The following is a 21624-nucleotide window of genomic DNA, read 5'->3' on the forward strand; positions in this document are numbered from 1 at the left end:
CATTTCTGTGGTTCTGTTCCTGTTCTAGTCGTTTACTTAGTTTTTTTATTTTTTTTTCCTTTTAGGTTCAGTTGTTGATAGTTGTGAGTTTGTTGTCATCTTACTCTTCATATGTTTGACCACCTTCTTTTTCTTAGATAAGTCCCTTTAACATTTCATAAAATAAGGGCTTGGTGATGATGAACTCCTTTAACTTTTCCTTATCTTAGAAGCAATTTATCTGCCCTTCCATTCTAAATGATAGCTTTGCTGGATAGAGTAATCTTGGATGTAGGTCCTTGATTTTCATGACTTTAAATACTTCTTTCCAGCCCCTTCTTGCCTGTAAGGTTTCTTTTGAGAAATCAGCCGACAGTCTTATGGGAACTCCTTCGTAGGTAACTGTCTCCTTTTCTCTTGTTGCTTTTAAGATTCTCTCTTTATCTTTACCCTTGGGTAATGTAAATATGATATGCCTCGGTGTGTGCTTCTTTGGGTCCAACTTCTTTGGGACCAACTTCTTTGGGACTCTCTGAGCTTCCTGGACTTCCTAGAAGTCTATTTCCTTTGCCAGATTGGGGAAGTTCTCCTTATTATTTTTTCAAATAAGTTTTCAATTTCTTGCTCTTCCTCTTCTCCTTCTGGCACCCCTATGATTCAGATGTTGGAAGTTATGAACTTGCCCTGCAGGTTCCTAAGCCTCTCCTAATTTTGTTGAATTCTTGTTTCTTCATTCTGTTTTGGATGAATGTTTATTTCTTTCTTCTGCTCCATATCATGGATTTGAATCTCAGTTTCCTTCCCGTTACTGTTGATTCCCTGTATATTTTCCTTTATTTCACTTTTCATAGCCTTCACTCTTTCCTCTATTTTGTGACCATACTCAATCACTTCTTTGAGCATCCTGATTTACCAGTGTTTTGAATTCTGCATCTGATATGTTGGCTATCTCTTCATCGCTAACTTCTATTTTTAGAGCTTTGATCTGTTCCTTCATTTGGGCCATATTTTTTAGTCTTGGTGCACCAGTTACAAGTTATTGTAAGAGACAGAGCCCTAGGTATTCGCCAGGGTGGGCCAACCCATGTCACTGCATTGTGGCACTGCATGTTGGGGAAGGGTGTGAGAGGGAACAATGCCCTTGCTCGGATCTCGGCTGGTTTTCAGTCATTTGCTCCGCTACCCACAACCAAATTGTGCCCTTCTGATGCTGATTTCCTGGTGGGTAGGCTTGAGTACATTCTAGGTCCCTGTGGGTGTCTCCAACAAATTCTCCTGTGAGGCTGAGAGTTTCTCCCACTGCCACAACCCCCACAGGTTTTTACAGCCAGAGATTTTGAGGCTTTATTTCCCCTCACCAGAACCCTGGGTTGTACAGTCTGTCTTGCTCCCTAGTTGTTCCTCCTGGTTTACCCACATGCAAATGTGGGACTGCCTGATCCATCAGCCACCACCTTGCTGCAAGTCCTCTTCATCCAACTGCCCATCTCCGCCCCTCCTACCAGACTGAATGAATGTTTCTTCTTTAATTCCTTGGTTGTCAGACTTCCATACAGTTCAATTTTCTGGCAGTTCTGGATGTTTTCTGTTTTTAAATTTGTTGCTGTCCTTCTTTTAGTTGTGTGAGGAGGCAAAGTGTATCTACCAGGCCTCCATCTTGGCCGGCGGCAACCTTTTTTTGGTGTACAGGAGGATACTCCAACCAACTAAATTACCCTTCCAGGATGAGATAAACAAATTTATCAGGATACAGAAGTGAGAGAGAAGGTTTTAACACACATTATAGTATCTAATTAACCAATTAACCTGATGGTTGTTATAATTCTGATTTTATAAATAAAACTAAAACTGGAAATCAAGCAATACTCGAAATGCTATAGTTCATAAGTTAGTTATCAGAGATTTAGCTCAGAATATATTTCACATCAAAATTGTCAAAGTCATGGATCTAAATATAATATCCAGTACTTGACTGATTTTGCCCTGGTTTATACAAGATTTTATTTGTGGTTAGTCTCAATGAATGAGAAAGACTTTGCTAGTTGGGTGAGAGGGGGAAAAACAAAAGAAATAGCATATGCAAAACCACGAAATGTGAGAATGCATTGTGTGATCAAGGAAGAGTAAGTAAAGCATTTGATGCATATGAAGTTTAAGGTTAACAGGGGAAGTAATGGGTGAGGGGAGATGAGGGATTAACCCTGACCAAGCAATGAAAGGGAATGTATGAGCCATGAAAATAAACTGGAACTCTATCCTTCAATGAATGAACAAAAGGTTTTTCAGTAACCCTGGTGACAATCGTCATAATCGTCAAATTACCTGAGACTAGGAATTTTAAAATCAGATTTGACCTGGCCCTGGCTGGCTAGCTCAGGTGGTAGTGCATCTTTCTGATATGCCAAGGTTTTGGGTTCTATCCTGGGTCAGAGCACTTACAAGAATCAGCCAATGAATACATAAATAAGTGGAACAATCAATCAATGTTTTCTCTCATTCTTTCTCTATGTCCCTTCCTCTCTCTAAAACTCAGTAAATAAAATAAAATAAAATCAGACTTGACCTTTCTTGATATTAATTAACTTCATGTTACTAAATTGAATCCACGATGAAAATTTATTTCTGGCATTTACTGTATTTACATAATAACAAACTGTACATTTGAAGAGAATAGAACCAATTCATAAAACTATAAATATACCTGGATGGATGATCAAAGAATTTGCATGAATATTTGATTAGTAAGTGTGTGGCCTTTTACCTGGCCAATCTATTATTGATTCCCTCTTCTGTTCCACTCACATTTCCTGAAATCTTTCCTCATCCATATGTCAAGCCTGCTTATTAATCATCTTCTAGCTATTCTAAAAGATACAGAGGAAATTATACAGTGATTCTGCTCTCAAAAGGTTCATAATTTCATTATAAAGATAAGATGTCAGCATTCATACTTCAAATCTATGAGATAAATAACAAAAACAAGAACAAAAAAAACCCTTCTTTGGGACTTAAATAGCTTAGGAGGAAAGGTAAAGGTTTCTATTCCCCTTCCCTACTTACTGAACTGTTAGAGTAACACATCAGGGGTAGTGGGAAGCAGGACGTGTATCACTCTGGAACAGGCAGATCTGAATTCTTTGTTCGGAGAAGGTGCCTCAGGTTTCTCAATTGACATTTTTGTTTGCATAATGGACACGCTAATATCTTATTTTTAGAGGACACTTACAGAGATTTAAAAAATGCTACTTTAAAATTAGTAAACAACACATGCTTTTTAAACCATTCTGCCTTCTGGTGCACTTCTGGTGTGGAGAATGTCTCTGCTAGGATATGAAAATTGTTGCTTACACAATTGAATAGTACTCTACTTTCTAGTCAACCACTTAAAGTCCATGAAAAGGAGAAAAATAGTAAAATCTGAAGATCACATGGAAAAGGCCTTTGGCCAAGTTGAAGGGCTTAGAAGGGGTCAATTAGCCGTAACTAAAGTCCCGTAGTCATTGCTCCAGCTGGTTATTATTTTCGAGCTTCATTACACACATCTGACAATCACAGGCACTTACTCACGCCTCTCAGGGATCTCCTATGAGAAGAGGTATGGGAAAGTGTTTTGTACTCCCAGGGGAAAAGAAAGAGACCTTTGGATACAAAAGATCCATAAAAGCAGCTTACTTTCTTAAAAGTATTACTGTGGGTGTGTATGCATTACATTCAACTAACAAACATTATTTATTAAATGCTGTTGGTTACTTTGTAACTGCAGTTGTATATAGTTAATCTCCCCTCATTGAGTTTTCATGTGAAATATTCCAATAAGGAAAAAACAAATACGGAGTTGACATTTTAGCCATGATGAAAGTGTGAATTGATCAGCACACTCGTTTACAACTTTGTCACATGCAAATACTAAAGAAATAAAATCACTAACAGACTCTAACTACTGAATCTCTCTACCATTCTACTTTACATCTGAAATACTGGGACATGCTCTTATTTTGGTTGAGTTGGGAAATTCGTACTTTATTGTGTTTGAGATGTTTAAAGGTATTCAAAGAAATGTTGAAGAATTAAACTTAGAATTTGGTAAAAGCTTATATATTCATTTGGTTTAAAATTCTAAGGTTAAAAACCACAAAAAATGAAAATTCTCTTTTTGGCTAGTTTTCCTTTCCAGAGGAAACCACTGTCCTTGGTTTATTTTGTTCAATGCCAAAGACCCTTCAATTTGAAATTCATAGTCTAGTACATGTCAACAGAGAAAGAGATCAAGGGTCAGAGATCCTTCAATAGTTTAACAATAAAAGTAGACATACACTCACCTTATTAAAAAAAAATAAAGAATGATTTTAATGGAGGAAATACTAAAGCCTATTAACTGTGTAGATAACAATTCCACACACAGATTTCTAGACCAGACCTGCTTGACCGGTTTGGCCTCAGAACAGGTAAGGGAAGCCAAGGAGAAGTAAGGCTCCTGTAAACAAAGTAAATAACCTTTTGAAGGACAGACTTTGTAAAGATACAGTTCAGGAAATTTAAAGGTCTGGCATAAGGGAGTTGAAAAAGGAGGAAGATAGGAGGGAGGAGAGTTAAAGAGAAAAGGAGAGGGGAGGAAATGAGTATAACAATTGCTCAGATTCATATTGAAAAATATAAGTGAGTCAGTCATGCTTGAGTTTTTTTCTATTTCAATATTTACTATCCGTGTGACTTTGGGAAAACCTTCAATGTTCCCAATTGTAAAATAGTAACTTCATTAAAGATGTTCATATAATAAATATACAAAGTGCCTGGCATGTATATGGTAAATGGTCTCCCATGACAAATAATTTTATTTGCTATGACTATGACTAATAAAAAGACAATTTTCATTCTCTGCAGCATTGAGATTCTCTAGTTAAAGGTTATTCATATAGCTTTTCTGTATGATGGGAAAAAATCTGAAAACAATTTATTTTCTTTATATTTGAAATAAGAGAATTCTTAGCTGCCCAGCTCACAAAGAAGATATAGGTACATCACTCAAAATCAGTCTGAGTTGAAGTTAAGTTAAATGACTTTTTTTAAGGACCACCAGAAATATCAAAATTAAAAATAAGGCCACTGTACTTCAGCAGAAAACGTCAATGTAAAGGTGGTGCTATTTTTATAACATCTGAATGAGAGCAATTCTAAGTATTTTAACTCTTTCCCCCCTCAAGACATTTCGATCAGGGCAAACTTTGTAATTACTGGTCTCTAAATTTAATTGTGGTTATTAGTCTTATAGATAGATTCGGTGTCCCTCTTTCCTGAACTAGCTTGTTCAGTTAGCTGATAACTGTTTTCCGCCTCTAAGGACAGAGGCAAGTACTGCATCCTGGAGAAGTGGCACTGGCCACCCCTGTTTCCCATGTAAGTCCTGATTTGTTAAGGTGTTTTAGGCCCCTGAGCAGTTTGGAGAAACAGGGCAGAGATAAATCTTATTGGGGGCACCTTTTGCCACTCTCAAAATGTCACTATCTGGCCTCGGCGTCAGGCAACCACGAGTACTAATTGTGTCCTTGTGCTGGAATCTGCCTTGGCTAAGGCCTAGCAATATTCTCAGGACTCAGTTTGAGGCCTAGTCCATGGTAAATGTCTCCGTAATAAGCAAATACCATTAAATGGCTCAGTACTAAGCAAATACCATTCAGTTAAATACACTGGAAAGAAGTTGATTCAGGCAAGATGGGAATTGCTGCACAAGTTTCATTGAGTGTGATTAAATTAAACCATTTGTCATAGTCTCAATATCCTTGTGAGAGCTTGAGCTAATTCTTTAGGCTTTTGTAAATTGAGTAAATTCCCTTGTAAATATACAAGTTGGCACGCACATCACCTTACATTTTTTTAAATCTTGGTTTCCTGAAACTTAAAGTATATATAATACATTCTACCTTACATGGAATTACAGATTAATCAGTGTTGAATGGCTACAAATTTCTAAATTAATAATTATATAATTTATTAATGCTCACAGCAATCTTCTTTCTAATGTTTTTTTTTCTTCCCCCTCATTAAGTTAATGTTGACACAGACATCAGTAGGAACATAATAATGGTCAATATATAACTTGGGCCTCAATCAGTTTCAGAAACATTTCAGAGAAATGTACATTATGCTTACATGTTTGACTCTGGTTTTTAATACTATCAGATGTTTGGTGGGTTAAGTTCAATATTACAAACTTTTGTCTAGAAGCTGCTCACATTTTCTTTGCACTAAACATCACAAAAAGAGTTTAACTGTGTTAAAATTTTTTAAATAATACATCCATTAGATGAAGAGGGTTTTTTCCCCATAAACAGATATATAAAGATGATATTGGCCCTAGAATATAGTTTTTGAACTCTTAAATTTGCACTCTTATTTAATGTGATCCCTTCATATCTCAGCTACACAGGGAGTTAGAGGCAGTTTTATGTAGACTGGACATAACAGGTGGTGCCTACACACATGAAAGCTTTATCTTAATCACCTCTTCACGTCTTCCTGCCTGAGATTTAAGTCAACTCTCCCACTCCAGCAATGATTTTGCACTCACAGAAGTATTTTCTGTGATAGTTTATAAGAATGAAGTGATCTGCTTTACTTCATAAAGAATATCATTTAAAAAAACAAAACAAAACAAAAAACCCCAAAAAACCAAGGTGAAGAAATTGCACTCCATAGTCCCTTTGTATAGTGACATCTGCTGGGCTGCAGCCCACAGTGATTTTTAAGCAAGTACCTGCTCATTTTATGGGGGTGAAAGCTCATTTCCCCGGCTGTTCCAATATGTAGTTCATTGTGGTCCGGAGAGATAATTGTCACTTAAACATCAAAGTCAGTCCCACAGTTTAACAAATTTATCTGAAAATAGATCTAGAAATATATCCCCGATGTCTAGATTTGTAAACCTCTACCTGTTGGCATGTTTCAGAACAGCCTTCCTCCAAAAAGTGTAAAGTAATTTTTGTAATTACGTTCTGGGAGTATCCTGGAGGGAGAGTACTGGAAACGAGCCGGTGTGGAAAGGTCAACAGAGTTACTGCCTTCTTCACATTACGGAAACGCAGTAGAAAACAATGCCTATTAAAGAGGATAAACTTCTGCGCCGAGACTGTTGGTTTAGTGACAGATTTTAGAGAATTTGCTGCAATAAAAAGACAAGACTCATGCCCTTTTAAAGACGCATCTCTTTGCCTTAAAAGGATGCAGTGATCTTTTTCTGGACCAAAAAGAAAAAGAAAACGAAGAAGACTGCTTTGCACTTGATATTTATGGCCGCAGGTCTTCCAAGAGTTGCCGATGACAAAAACCTTGGAGCCCCTCCGGTGACTCGGCGATTCCGCGGCGGACTGAGACGGAGCGGTGTATTTCAGCGGATTCTCCAGCCGCCGCAGCGCAGTCCTGCTTCCCCGGCGGCGCGTCCCGCGGGCCGCCCCGCCCTCGCGGCTCCCGGCCACCCGCCCGCGGGCGCGCCCTGGGTGGGGCCTCGCGGCCGCCGGCGGAGATGCGGCCGGGCGTGCCGGGCTGCTGCTGTGAGCCGGCTGGGCGGCGCGCCGGGGCCCCGGAGCCGCGCGCCGCGTCGCTGTAATCGGACACCGAGCGCTCGCCCCCCGCGCCCGGCGGGTTTCCATTCACTCCGAGGTGCCGGAGTGAGCGGCGCGGAGACGGGCTCCGGGTGCCACAGCCTCGCAACGCGGAGGATTCCTTTACAAAGAAACTCGGAGGACCGGGGAGAAAGAATTTCGCCCCTGGGACGCTCTAGAAATTCAGGTTTTCTGGGAAAAGGTCTGGAAACACACGCCGAGCCAAACCGGTAGCAAATTGATTTTTCCGTGCGGATCTCTTCCCACCTCGGTAAGCTGGATTCTTTATTTTCAGGATTACAGATTTACCAAAATATAACTTTTGGGTCTGTGTCTCGACTTTTCACACATTGCTGTGCTCGAGTCTGCACGTTTTCTTAGGGGCACACGCAGTTTGTCGGGGACCTGTCTCCCTTGCTGAGAGCCCGGCTTGAGCTGTTTCTTTAGGTTGTGACACCTGCGGAGAGTTAGAGTTGAGGATTTCAATGACTTCAGAGGCAAAATTGCTGGAAGGACATGCAAGAGTCTTTTTCTTTCATGTTATTGGTGTTTCTATAAGAAGTGTAAACAACCACCAGCCTAAGTGTCTGAGTTAAAGGGAAGAAGTTGTAACATAGGGGGCGTGAGGCGTGTGTAAGACACTTGGCTCGAGTCACTTTTCTCTAGGTAGGCTCGAAATCACCTTGCACTGTGCAGTCGCTTCATTTGACCTGCTGTTTCATCTCTATTACTATTAGTAGTGGTAATTATTATTTTGCAGTTCTTGGCACGTATCTCTTTTGGGGAGACCTACCAGATAAAATACTGATAATAGCAATATGTAAAAGGATGTAAATAGTATCAGTCTCATTAATAAAGAGACAAAGGTTAGGTATATTTTTTTTTTTTATGGCTTTGTACCAGGGAGCAAATTGCTAAGGGAAAGTCACTCCATAAAATCAATTTTCTTCTAAATTAATTTAGGGATGGCAGGGTGAAAAGGTTGTGGAAGCAGGAAGAAACTGTTTCTTTTGAAAATTACCAACACAAACATCTCTAGGGTTTCCTCCATCTGTGGGATAAAAGAGGCACACAATTTGGTTTCTAACTCTCGCAACATAATGTACCACCTAGGAAATCAACTTACAATTTTTGTTTAAAATGCCATGTTGAATTTCCTTGTGATTTGTCTTCAGTATTAATGAAGTAATCTTTACAAATTTTAGTGGCATTTTTATTGAATAAAATTAGTGATAAGATTTTAGTTAAAAAGCCACATAATATTGAAGATTAGAATTGCTGTAACCTATACAAGTTGCTTTCCAGATTAAATTGTGTCATGCCATTTTAGTGTATCGTTATGCTAGACTCAAAATGATGGGATATTTTTTATGGTCCTGAGTTTATTTTGCATATGTGGCCACTGGAGCTCTTACAGACCTGTAGTTACACATTACCTGATCTTCCTCGGTATTCAGATATTAGTTAATAGCATGTATTCATTTTATAGCTACAGTTGCAAACAGTCCTTGTCTCTCTGATTTATCTTTTAGAATGTTGACAGCCACTCTCTGTGATTATCTTCAATATGTATTGAGGGATCTGTGGTTCACTGGACTGCTCTCCACTAGGTCACTCATTTGAATTTGGCACCACTCCATGGTTACCTCATCTGCATCATTTAACAGCTGCATGGTCATCCGTGTATATTGGCTGATAACTGTTTCAAGTGATTTTAGTTTTCAGGAATTGAGCACATGTAAATATATGTAAAGAAACATCATTTTAGACCATTGCTCCAAAAGAGTTAATGCTATGGAAGTGAGCCGGAACGTTCATATAGGATTTTCATACTCCTACTGTATTTGTGGTAGAAAGGGATGTTTTCATCCACTAACACCTATTTGTACCATTCTCAAGTTATTTAAACATTCTGTGATTTTTAGAGAGAAGATCAAATTTAAATATTGGGTTTTCCTTTCGGAATCAGTAACTTTTTCCTGGTTGCTTCGTTCTGCTTTAATGTTAGCATTATGTTTTGGAGGATGAAATAGTTCCTATTTTGCATACACTTCCAGAGCAAATGGGACGAATCCAAATTTTCACGTCTATGAAGCAAAGTCACAGCACCTCCTACTGTTTGCATAACTCTAAAAGTTCAGAAACGTTTAAATTGGGGGCTCTGTCTAGATTGCTGATTTTGTGGGTGTGGGTGTGCTCCTAAAATGTGAAATTAAGTATAAGAAACTTATCTCTCTCTTAAAGGTGTTTTCCCTTGGATATTCACTTGAAAATCTGAAGAAATGGCATTCCAGGCAATTTGCATGTTGGTTGGAGTATTTGTTTGTTCTATCTGTGTAAAAGGATCTTCTCAGCCCCAAGCAAGAGTTTATTTAACATTTAATGGTAAGAAAGTTGATAAATACTCTGAGACAATGTGATTTACATTTTTTCTTATCCAGATTTAAAAAATTAAGACAGTAAAATATTATTGAGTATTCATTAATTTAAAAAATATTGATGGGACTGGTTTTTGGATGATGTGGTTATTTGAAATTATTGGTTACTAGACAAAAGCACTTTATTGCATTTATCTATGACAATTCTTTAAGTATATTCTACCTCTTTTTAAGTTTCTTCTGTGTTTGCATGTGTATATATGAGGTGGGAGATGGCGAGGTGAAGGACTCAAAGCCTAAGATGCCTGATCTTAATATTCACCTGGTTTGGTTGAGAAACACCTATGTGCTTATCCTCATCAGCAGAAAGAACTGTGCTGAGCTGGATTATATAGGTCATCTCCCTATATATATCCCATATATAATATATATATATATATAATATATATATATAAAATATATATATATTATATATATATATATATTTCCCTATATATATTTACTTCTTTCAAGCTTTCAAGTTTGTCTCTGCATAAACCTCAGTGTCATTGGGCATATTTTTATTTTTATTTTAAAAAATACTCTAAGACCTTCCTATAGCGGGATGTCTTTGAAACTGTTATGTTGAATTTCAAATAGCAGTATGACTGACATTTGTCAGTCAAATGGCTCCCTCCCCTCCGCTCCCCTCCCCTCCATCCCTCCCTCTGTCTCTTCCTTTCTTCCTTCCTTCCTTGTCACCAAGTGCTTTATCCAAGGTCATCATAAACTCTGGAGGAGACTTATTTAAAACTTCGAGTGTGTAAGCTTCTAATTGCTTCCTTAGCTTCTAAGCCAGGCATTACTCTTCGTTGTGAAGAAAGAAAAACAGACCCTTTGAAGTGCTCTTTTTTTAAAACTACTAAAGCATCTCACAGTCTGCTTACAACTTCTCTCCTAAGTTGAGAGGTATGAAATATCTAATAACATAAAAAAGAAAGACATTAAGGGGCGGTACTGTTTCTCCCCTATTTTCCGTATTTCTCTCTATATAGGAAGATGGAGTGCTCTCATAGATTAGGTCTCCAAACCTTTTTTCTCTATTACATAAAAATTAACCAAATTTTTTTAACCTAAACTTAATCCAGTATAGGTAAATATTACAAGCATGCATGTCACCAGGGGTGTTTCATCAGGTCTGTACTTGAAGAGACAATTACAATTTGTCACTTAAGGAAGTTCTGTAATATAATCATTTAAAATCACATTTCAGTAATATGTAGGACAGTAACTGCTATGCATAATGACTAGATGTTCTGATGGGCTTTTAAAAATACTGCATCTCAATATTTTAAATGCTCTCAAACTCAAAACACATTCTAGCAAAATAAGACTTCCCTTAATTTATAATATATATAGAATACAATATGATAAAATAAGCTATTGATCTGAAAGTTGTATTATTCCTGATATTTTATTCTTCCCAAGAGTCTTAATAGGAAATAATCAGAGACAAAATATCACTTAATTTAGACACTTTTAAAGAGACACGTCAATAGGGAAAACATACTTAATGAAAATTCCATAATTTCTAAATTAAATAGAAAATATCTCCTAAAATAAACCATATATTAGGTAAAGTAGCATAGGAAAAGTACCTTGGGCAAAAACAATTGTTAAAATTTTAATCATAAATTTATAATTTTCTTAATATAAAGTATACCTGCTTTAGGTGCCTGTTCCAAATTTCTTTTATTTAAAATTTCTCATTGATTTTATGATGGCTTATCTGAGTATGACAATGAATATGTTACTCAGTTTCTTCCAAAGTGGTTTAGTCTTGACATCAAAATACAGAATTCTGTATAGGTTTGACATATATAGGGTGGGGCAAGAGTAGGTTTACAGTTGTTCACATGGAAAATAATAAGGTAATAAATAATAGTACAAGAATAAACTCTGTTTCATGTTCTCACAACTGTAGACCTACTTTTTCCCTGTCCTATATAGGAATACATATTAAATACATATAGACATATGTTTTATTTCATTTATTTCATACTTCCATATTTCTATAACTACTTCACAACCAAAAATCAAGACTCGGAAGAGGCCTTTGAGGAAATTTAAATAATTTCAAGTTACATCAGGCAGAGGTCTTTTGATCTGTATAGTCTCCCATAGTCATGTTGCCTCCTGGCTCTTTTATCTTGAAATCTTTACTGTAACTTGGTCCTCGGCCCTTCTCTTTCTGGGGGGAGCTTTAGGAGAATCCTCTCAGTCTTGTCTTACTGAGAGTCAAATTAAGAATCACAATTGATTTAAAGGTATGTGAAATAAGACATCCCTTCTCCCATCCAAGTTCCATCCTTTCTTCTGGTGGTGGAATGATAGACTGATAACATTCAAGAAACGATTTACAGATTTGCCATCTCTATTGATCTAGTGCAAGGTCAGCCAGATGGTCATCAGTCCTATGGGCCAATGTATGTCAGATGTTATTGATTAGTTGCATTTGTGCTAGCTAGATCTTGCATGTTAAGAGAGACTCGTAGATATTACATTTTGTAATTTTTATAAGTATTATTTTATGCCAAATAGCTATTCAAATGAATATAAAGTTTATGCAAATGTTTTTAAGTAGAATTTTTGATGAAAGCAAATCTACTAGTTTAACAGATTTATATTTTATAGCATTATTCCCACTCTAGATCTATGGAATCCATGAAGGTCTCATGGAAAGGCAAGGGCACAGGTGTACAAGAGACAGAAATTGTGGGGAAGCATTGCATTTATCCAGTAGATATTTTAGATATAGTGTTTTATAAAAGTAGGAGTAAATACAAAATAATTGGATAAAAGGAATCAGTTGCATGTAATTTTAATAAAAGTTTCTGAGCTTTGGAAAAATGAAAATACTGTCTACATTTGAATAGATATAAAATGTGATTACTGAGTTAAATGTATTAAATATTGTTTCTATTTAAAAATTGGAAAAGTTCTTATAATAAGATGACTTTCTCAGCTAACGATTCAGAAGTAAATCTGGGATGTTCAGTTTACTGACATAAAGTTATTCCTATTATCTTATTTTCCTCATTATGTCTGTAGGATCCGTAGTAATGTTCTTTCATTTCATTTCATGTCTACTTTCTTTATGTTCTGACTGATCTGTGTAGAGATCAATTTTTCCATTTTATTGATCTCTTTAAATAGTCAACTTTTGGGTCTTTCCTATTATATTTCTTTTTAACATTTTCTTGATTTATGCTCCAAAATTTAATTATCTTATTTCTTCTTGTTTTATGTATTATTTGTTCTTTTTTAACTTCTTATTATGGAGATTTAAATCAGGGTTATGAGAATTTTTTTTAAAAAACATAACTGGTTATGCTATCCATTTCCCTTGAAACATTGCTTTAACAGTGCCAACATATTTTGATAAATGTGTTTTGATTTTCAGTCAGTTTACTCTGTCTTCTAATTCCTTCATTATGTTTTCTTTTACCCTTGGGTTATTTAGAAGTACTTTTAGAATTTGCAAATATTTGGGTGTTATATGTGTCTACATCTATAGACACACAGACAGATAGATAGATAGATACCTGTCGTAGACGTCTGGTTTAATTTCTTGTTGTACAAGAACATACATCATGTGCTTCCAATTCTTTAAAGTCTATTTAAACTTGTTTTATAATGTGGAATATAGTCTATATAAAAAAAAAGTGTATTCTGCTTTTGTTGCAATGTTCTGTTAATACCAATTAGGTTCAATCAGTTGATGGTTTGTTATGTTCTCTATATCCTTACTGATTTCCTGTCTACATGATCTTTTAATTACTGACAGAAGAAATTGAACTCTCCAACTATAATTATGGATTTGTTTGTTTCTCTTTTCAGTTCCACCAATTTTTGCTTCATGCTTTTTAATTTTTATTATTAGGTACTGACATATTTAGGAATATTATGTCTCCTGATGAATTGCCCTCTTTTCCATTATTAAATATCCTGATTATTCCTGGTAATAATCCTTATTATGAAATGTATTATGTATGTGTATAATACTTTTTTTGTATACTGAAAAATAATGACAAAATTTTAGTTATAATAAAGTAGGGTAAATGTTTACCATGATTCCTTTGTCCTCTACAATTTTTTTAAAATTAAAATATTAGGAAATATATTTAAATGGAATAATTTTTGATAATCATAAATGTATGAATGTTTGATTGGCAGTGTGGTATAGTATTTAGAACAGCATTTACATAGAAACCCAAATATCAGGGTTTTTAATCTTTGATTCTTTACTAATCAATTCTGAAACTTTATGAGAACCTCAGTTCCCTGACCAGTTAAAAAAATTGTACAAAATTATTTCTAATACCCCTTGTTGCTCTATAATTATGTGATATTTAAGCTTAGTTTTGTTTTTTAAATATTACCTCCTTTTAGAATAATCTCTTTAATACTTTCAAGAATATATTGTGTGTATGACCTGTGCAAGGGAAGAAAACAAAACAAGCCATTCTGAAAAATTCAGGGATTTTAAGTAATAGAAAACTTGTTTTAAATCATGATTGTCTGCTACTTTCTGGGTATGCCACATTGGGGTAATTATCTAATGTCTCTAATGCAGAATTTTATTCTCTGTAAAATGGGAATAATACATACTTCATATAACTTTTTCAAAAGTTAAATGAATTAAGTTTATAAAATGTGTTGGGGGCTATATAGAATATATCCCATCACAGCACAATACACAAACTTGCATTAGAATTGGAATTTATAAATTCCTTTAGGGCAGAGATATGGTCTTCGATTGCACTCTAATTACTTCCCCTCCACTTAGCACAGAGGCTGATATATTGCTCAATAAATGTTGAATTAACAGAAATTTTGATACCCCTTATCACTGTACCTTATCACTATACCTTACCACTACACCTCCCCAGCCAGTAGAGCCTTGGTACACTGCAACCACCATTTAGCGAATTTTGGATAATTTAAAACAATGATATACGGCAGGTACAAAGCAGCAGGTATCCATTTCTTCATTATTGCAATAAATATGAAAAAACATGAGAGAGGAATTTTTGAGGATTCTATTTTTTAAAGTCCATTTTTTAATAAGCTTGAGCTTAATAAGAATTTAAGTTCATTTTAAAGACCATGTTTTAATGGTAAGCTTAATAAGAAATCTTATTACGTTCAACCAAGTCTACTTGGTTGATTTCTAGTTGTTGTCATAAGATAGTAAGTGGCTTGAACTGGAGCATATAGGAGTATCATGGAACCTCAGGGAGGAAGGCATGTGGAATGATTTCTGTAGTATGAAATGAAATATATCTGTGTAAACATATCCATAGAAATATATAAATAAATACAACTATATCCATATAAATACCAAATATAGGTCATACACTACACCTAACACAATGGCTATTATATAGTATATCAGATTTCTTTCATACTTTTGATGACTACATTGAAATTTACTCAGGAATATTTGCTCTTTGGAATACTTTGTGTGTAAAGAAATTAATAGACCTTAAATTTAGCACCTTAATTAAGATTTAATTACTGGATTTGTTAATCTTATATAAGTTAATAAGTATATGTATTATTGTTACTGAAATAGCAAAATTCCTTTTTTTATTTTTAAGATTGGATATTAACTGCAGTTCAGAAGTTAACTCATCCAAAATGCACAGTAGCTCCACCTCTGTTACCAAAGAAGCAATCATTCAGTCACATGGATGTTTGTCGTTTAGTCTTTCTAGCGCAAGCCTCTGAGTATCAGGCATTGCTAATTTTTTTATTCCTCACCCAAGGAGATCAAATATATATATATGTGTGTATGTGCAAACACATATATATGTCTACACACACACATAATGTATGTGTGTATATTTAAATGATTTTAAAGAGTGGAGAGGGAGGGAGAGACAGAAAGAGAGAGAGAGACAGACAGATAGAGACAGACATGCATGAGAAAGAAACATGGATCGGTTGCCTCCCATAACCTCCTTGACTAGGGATCAAATCTGCAGCTTAGGTATGTGCCCTGAGCAGGAGTCAAACTTGCAGCCTTTTTGGTGTAGGGGGCGATGTTCCAACCAACTGAACCACCCGGCCAGGGCTCAGGCATTACTTTTTTAAGTAATTGTGATGAACACTGGATTATCATCTTTTACATTTTTAGACTGAAATAAAGAAGTAGGATAAAACTAAGGTGCTTTTCAATATCCCATAGCTTCAAAAACCCTGAATATTATTTTACTGGGTCGGCGCAGTCTGGCTCTACTTCAGTTTTTCTTTTGGCTGAAACTCTTATGAGTTATTAAGGTGCCAGTGGAAATATCTTAAAGCACCTATTAAGGTTTGAAATCTCAAAAATAAATTCATTGATAGTTAAAGGCATGGCAGAAAGTCACTTATTAGTCTTATTAATTCTTTGCTTGTGTTCTCTAGAACAGTAAAGGCATCCTACTATTAAACTGTTCCTCACCCCTTTGAAGCCTGGAATAATTGCCTAAAACTTGAAAGGAAAATGGCAGTCAAAAGACTGAAACTTCATAATGGTTTCTACTGTTTGGACACATTTTTCCTTAGCTCATATTGGCCAATTTTCCAGACCAGGTTTGAGTTTTACATTTACATCTACATATGCATTACAGTGCCTTAAAAGCATAACAATGTCACTGCGAGTTTTATGGGGCAACAGATATACTAAGTGTAAGTCTAGGCTTGTATAGGATTATCAGTTCTTTAAGTTATTTACTTTGTAATTCTTTTTGCCTTCTTTCAGTGCTAAATTTTTATTAATACAGTTACAAAAGTCTCCAGGTCATTGGTAGTATATAAATGAAAGAGGATGGAATTTTATAAAACATCTTTTATCTTGTAATATCTGCTTCATTTGACAAGAAGCTTAGTTAAATAAACGACAAATAAAAGGACCCCTGTGAACTAGTGAGCTAACCCCAAAAGCTGATGAATTGTTATTACACAATAAACTCAAAATAATAAATTGCCTCTTTATGAACTTTGGTAGCATTAACCTTTCAAGGCACATTTGTTGAAAACAGTTTGTCTTATGGTTGCCCAAGAGATAAAAATAAAGGCAATTGTTCTTGATTTCTCCATTAATCTTGAAGAAAGCTCACTCTGGTTGTATTGAGTCTTCTGAAATATTTAGTTCTTGGGAAAACTTGTGTGACTGCAGTTTCTTTTAAACCCCCTTCTGATGGGTTCAATTCAATGTCAGTTAAACATCTTAAATAGCACCTGCATGTTTTGATAAACCCAAATTCAATAAGGGGTACTGTGTAAATAAGAAGCTCTCTGCGTTTTCCCTCTGTGAGAACGTCATTGAAATCAGGAAGAAACTGGTGAATGGAATGCAAGGGTGCCCTGAACATTGCTGAACCATAATCTTATGTAGAGTAGCACTGAGTTTGATGTAAAGAGAAAATTAAAATTGTTATCAAATTCAATGGGAATAGAAGATGAGGAAAAATTACCAAGGAATTTCATATGTCTATGTTCCCTATAATATATGTTTGTACAGGACTCTAGCAGTCAAAATAAAACAAAATCTCTTTCATAGCCTTACATTGGAGGGGGGAAGTTTTAAGTGGGGCAAAGAAAGTCTCTTGGGAAATATTAGGTAGACTGTGTTACAAGGATATGCTGTGGATGTCTTTTTGTAAAGAGCTTTAGAGAAAAGTTAGAAACCCTGTCATAAAAATAATTCTTGTACAAGGTGAATTTTCTTACATTCTAATTAGCTTGTGTTGCCAAGATTACGTGGTGTTAAGCCACTCCTGAGGGTACAAGGTTCCTACAGTTGGGAACGGAAAACGTCTGCTTCAGTGGTCTGAAGTCAGGAGAATGAGCTTATATGCTGTGTTTGTTCAGTCCTCCAACCAAGGCAGTTTCATGAAAAAAATGTGTCATATTCCATGATTATTCATAAATATGTGTCAATATTTGTGATTAAACTTCTATCAAATGAATATTGTTTAAGTGATGCTAGATATTTTAAATCTGTTCACATGTTGATGACACATTGATATGTTGTTCACGTATGAGAAAAGTATATGTTATAAATGTTAATTAATCTCATTGAACTAACAGCATTGTTTAGCCTTATAAATTGAGATGTAGAGAAAGTAACTGCGTGAGGTCGCAGGGATGCAAAGGGACAGGAATATAACATCAAATTGCAGAGTTGGAGCCACGTCTGTAGACTTGGCCTTGGCGAGAGTAAGTTTTAAGGTCCACAAAAGTCACAATTAAAAGAAAAGAACATATTCTTAAGAAGGCAGTCTATAAAATCATTTTATCATATTCAAGGTGTCACAGTAGACTTTTGCTTTTCTTTTAAAACATGCCTTCCTGGAAATGAAGGAAATAAAATTCATTCTCTACAGCATCCCTAGTTCCCCCTTCAATTTGGAATTCGTCAAGATGAGGGGGAAGGAATTACCCCTCTGGAACATGTTTATTTCGTTGCTGTAGGAAAGATCTCCATTTTGGCTATGGGAGCAAGTCTGACCTCAAAGGATAGCTGTAGAAAAATTTATTATTCTCTTTCCTCTCTTCTTTGCAGATTTATCAGAGTGTTTCTGTGAATTCAATATAGTCTACACTTTCTCTTAAAAATGATTCCAGTGTTCTTTTTTTTTTTTTATGGCTACCTTTGTAGCATCAAGTAAATATATACTGAAACACACTCCATTTTTCCATTTCCTAAATACCTTTTATATAATGAGTAGAAGAAAAACTATCATTTTTGTTTTAGTTCCATTACTGTCAAATAATAAAAGTATTGACAAAAAGAGCTGCAAGCTTTGAGCAAATTCCAGCACCCTTTGCCTTCTGCATTTTCATTTATGTGTTCTCGAAGACCTGTGTTGTTAATGAAAACAAATTTAAACACAGGGAACAGAGTATGAGTTGGCAAGAAGGACACATACAAGGCAGAGCTCAGTGCTAAGCCATGTGCTATTTTAGGGCAGCGCTAGCCATGAAACAATGTGCTGAGCTGTAATAGATGGCAAGTATATTCTAATTTCCAAGATGCATGCTTTTCAAAAACAACCATTTCAGCCCTCCATCATTCAGTGGGAATTAAATGCCTCTTTGAGCACTAAATAGTCACGTTACTTCTTCAGAGTGCATTTTTCTTTTTGGAAAATTTCCACCTGATATCTCATTTATTACAGATTGCCTATTAAGTAGCTAGGCATGGAAGCCCAGGGGGGATAAATATCTTGGCTAAGGACCTCTAGCTTGATGGTGGCAGAGACAAGACTAGAAGAAGGACACAGGGGAAAAAAAAAAGAAATTAATTATGAACTGTGCTTGTAGGGAATATAGACCTTCTGAAAATGTATATTATAATATCTGCAGACATGCTAGGCCATTCATATGAATATTAACAGATTTGTTTTCCAAAGTATGCACAACAGTGTAGCTTGAACATACCTCCAGTTTTAAACTACTTATTTTTAGCAATAATTTATGGATTAGTATATGTCAAACTTTAAACATATTTAACACCACATTAGAAAATGTCTTTAAATTCTCTTTGAAAAAATTGAGGCAATACATAAATACCAAAAATTTACATTTTTATTTGTAGCTAATTCATGTAAATTAATGAACATAGTTTTCTTGCCTTCCCCAAGTGACTTCTCTTGTAATGAAGATTTCCATTTGCTGTGGAATGTATATCAGGCTCCCATTTTCCCTCACCTATCTCTAGAATAAAGCTTTCTACTCAGCTCACTTATGTATTGCCTTAGAAGGAAAACAGTTAATATCATCTTATGCTCTAATTTGAAGTAATGTCAGGAAAAGTGCCTAATATTCTTGTCTTTCTCAACTTTACAACTTGCTAGCATTTAAGATTATTGATAATAAAAGTATGAAATGTTCTACCTAATTAATTTCTAAATTATAACCTCCCTGAAACTATTTTCTTATAAAAAATGAACAGACACTAGACTTTGACGATAAGATTGCTTGTATTTAATTTTACATCTAATGAAATGCCTAATGTCAAGTCTCTAGTCTGTATGGAATCGATACACCAAGGGACCCAAAGCAACATAGCTTCACAATAGATAGCTGCTTTTTCTTTTCCTTTTTTTGTTCTTTTCAGTGTTAATACTATCAATGGCTTTTTCTTTTTTTTTTTTTATTGTTGTTCAAGTACAGTTGTCTCCATCCCCCCCACCCCCACTTTTTCTTTAAGTAGAGGATTAGATTGCCAATCTCACTGAAGGAAGTCCTTGGGTCTCTGTAGGAGTTAGAGCACGAAAGAAGCTGTTGCTACATTCTTGCATGGAAACCATCTTCCCTTAGTATAGGATTTCTCTTGCTAAAAAACGCAGAGTTAGGGAGAGGGCGTATATATCTGATAAAAATTAATGCTTTATCTATACACACGCATACAGACACATACTCCAGGAGTAAGATCCGCTATATTTCAATGTGAGTTCAGTCGTTCCTAAGTGTACACTGTCTTGTAAATGCATATAACAAAACCTGAGAAGTCAGGAAGAAAGCCATTGTGTTTCTGATATTATGTTTCCTTACTTTAAAGTTTCAAATACCACACATTTATAATTATATAATAACTATAATAATTAGTTTCACAAATACTTTAGTACTTAAAATGTTACTGTAACCCTTGGACGTACAGTAAACAGCTTGGAGGGAACAAGAAACTGCGGTGACTTACGTGTTTGAGCCTTGCCCCACTATTACTTGATGACTAGTAATAGTGGGTACAAAATGACTTGCTGAATGAGAACCTGCCAGAAGTTGGTAATCCATTTTTAGTACAGATAACAGGAATGCAAACGCAGCAAATGACATGTAAAGGAATCATAAATAAATCCCTAAATGTATTTCACTATACTTGCTTCTTTTATAGTCAGTGAAGTCTTGCAACCCAAGTTGCCACTGTTAGTATAGTTAGCGTTAATTGAAAGTCCCAATTATAGCATGTGAAACATAGTATTTTATTGTATGCTTCTGTTTCTAAAATCTATGCTTCATAAATTTAGATTAGAAAAGTCTTTTTCTCTTCTGTCCGTGGACAAACTCTGTACAAGCTGGGTGAGGTGCACCAGTTGGCACGTTATTCATTACTGATACTGAAACTGGATAACACGATGGGTCTGAAGACTTTAAGACAGCACTAACAAAATAAGAAGCAGAGTAAAGGGACATCAGAATCGGGTATAGCAGTATGTGTGGCCACAGCTCCTTTTAAATGGTAGAGACTATTACATGTAAAAACACAATTCCAACAGAACTGTAATTCTTTTTTTAATCCTCACCTGAGGACATGTTTATTGATTTTAGGGAAAGGGTAAGGGAGGGTGAATGAGAGAAAGAGAAACATCGATGTGAAAGAGAAATGTGGATTGGCTGCCCCTTGCACACCCCAACTTGTGATGGGACCCACATCCCAGGCTTGTGCCCTTACCCAGAACCGAACCCAGGCGACCTTTCGGTTTACTGTCTGACACTCCAACCAACTGAGCCACGCTGGCCAGGGCTGGAACTGCAATTCTTACCCGTGGACCTCTTGTTTAATGAGTAGGTGAGAGTGGCAAAAGTAATTATAAAATTGGCTTATATAAAATAAGTGATATTTTTGTTGGATTTCATTA

General features: G+C 35.7%; 1 protein-coding gene across 1 annotated transcript in view; it reads left to right on the forward strand.

The window, feature by feature from the left end:
- Nucleotides 1-7342: 7342 nt before the first annotated feature.
- SEMA3C (semaphorin 3C) overlaps nt 7343-21624 on the forward strand; it is a 171936-nt gene continuing 157654 nt past the window's right edge. The window contains exons 1-2 of the mRNA XM_053926661.1: nt 7343-7845; nt 9819-9959. Coding sequence (XP_053782636.1) covers nt 9857-9959 — 103 coding nt within the window. The 5' untranslated portion in view covers nt 7343-7845; nt 9819-9856. The remainder of the gene's footprint in view (nt 7846-9818; nt 9960-21624) is intronic.

This window comes from Desmodus rotundus, chromosome 6 (genome assembly GCF_022682495.2).
Source record: "Desmodus rotundus isolate HL8 chromosome 6, HLdesRot8A.1, whole genome shotgun sequence".
In the NCBI taxonomy this organism is placed as follows: Eukaryota; Metazoa; Chordata; class Mammalia; order Chiroptera; family Phyllostomidae; genus Desmodus; species Desmodus rotundus.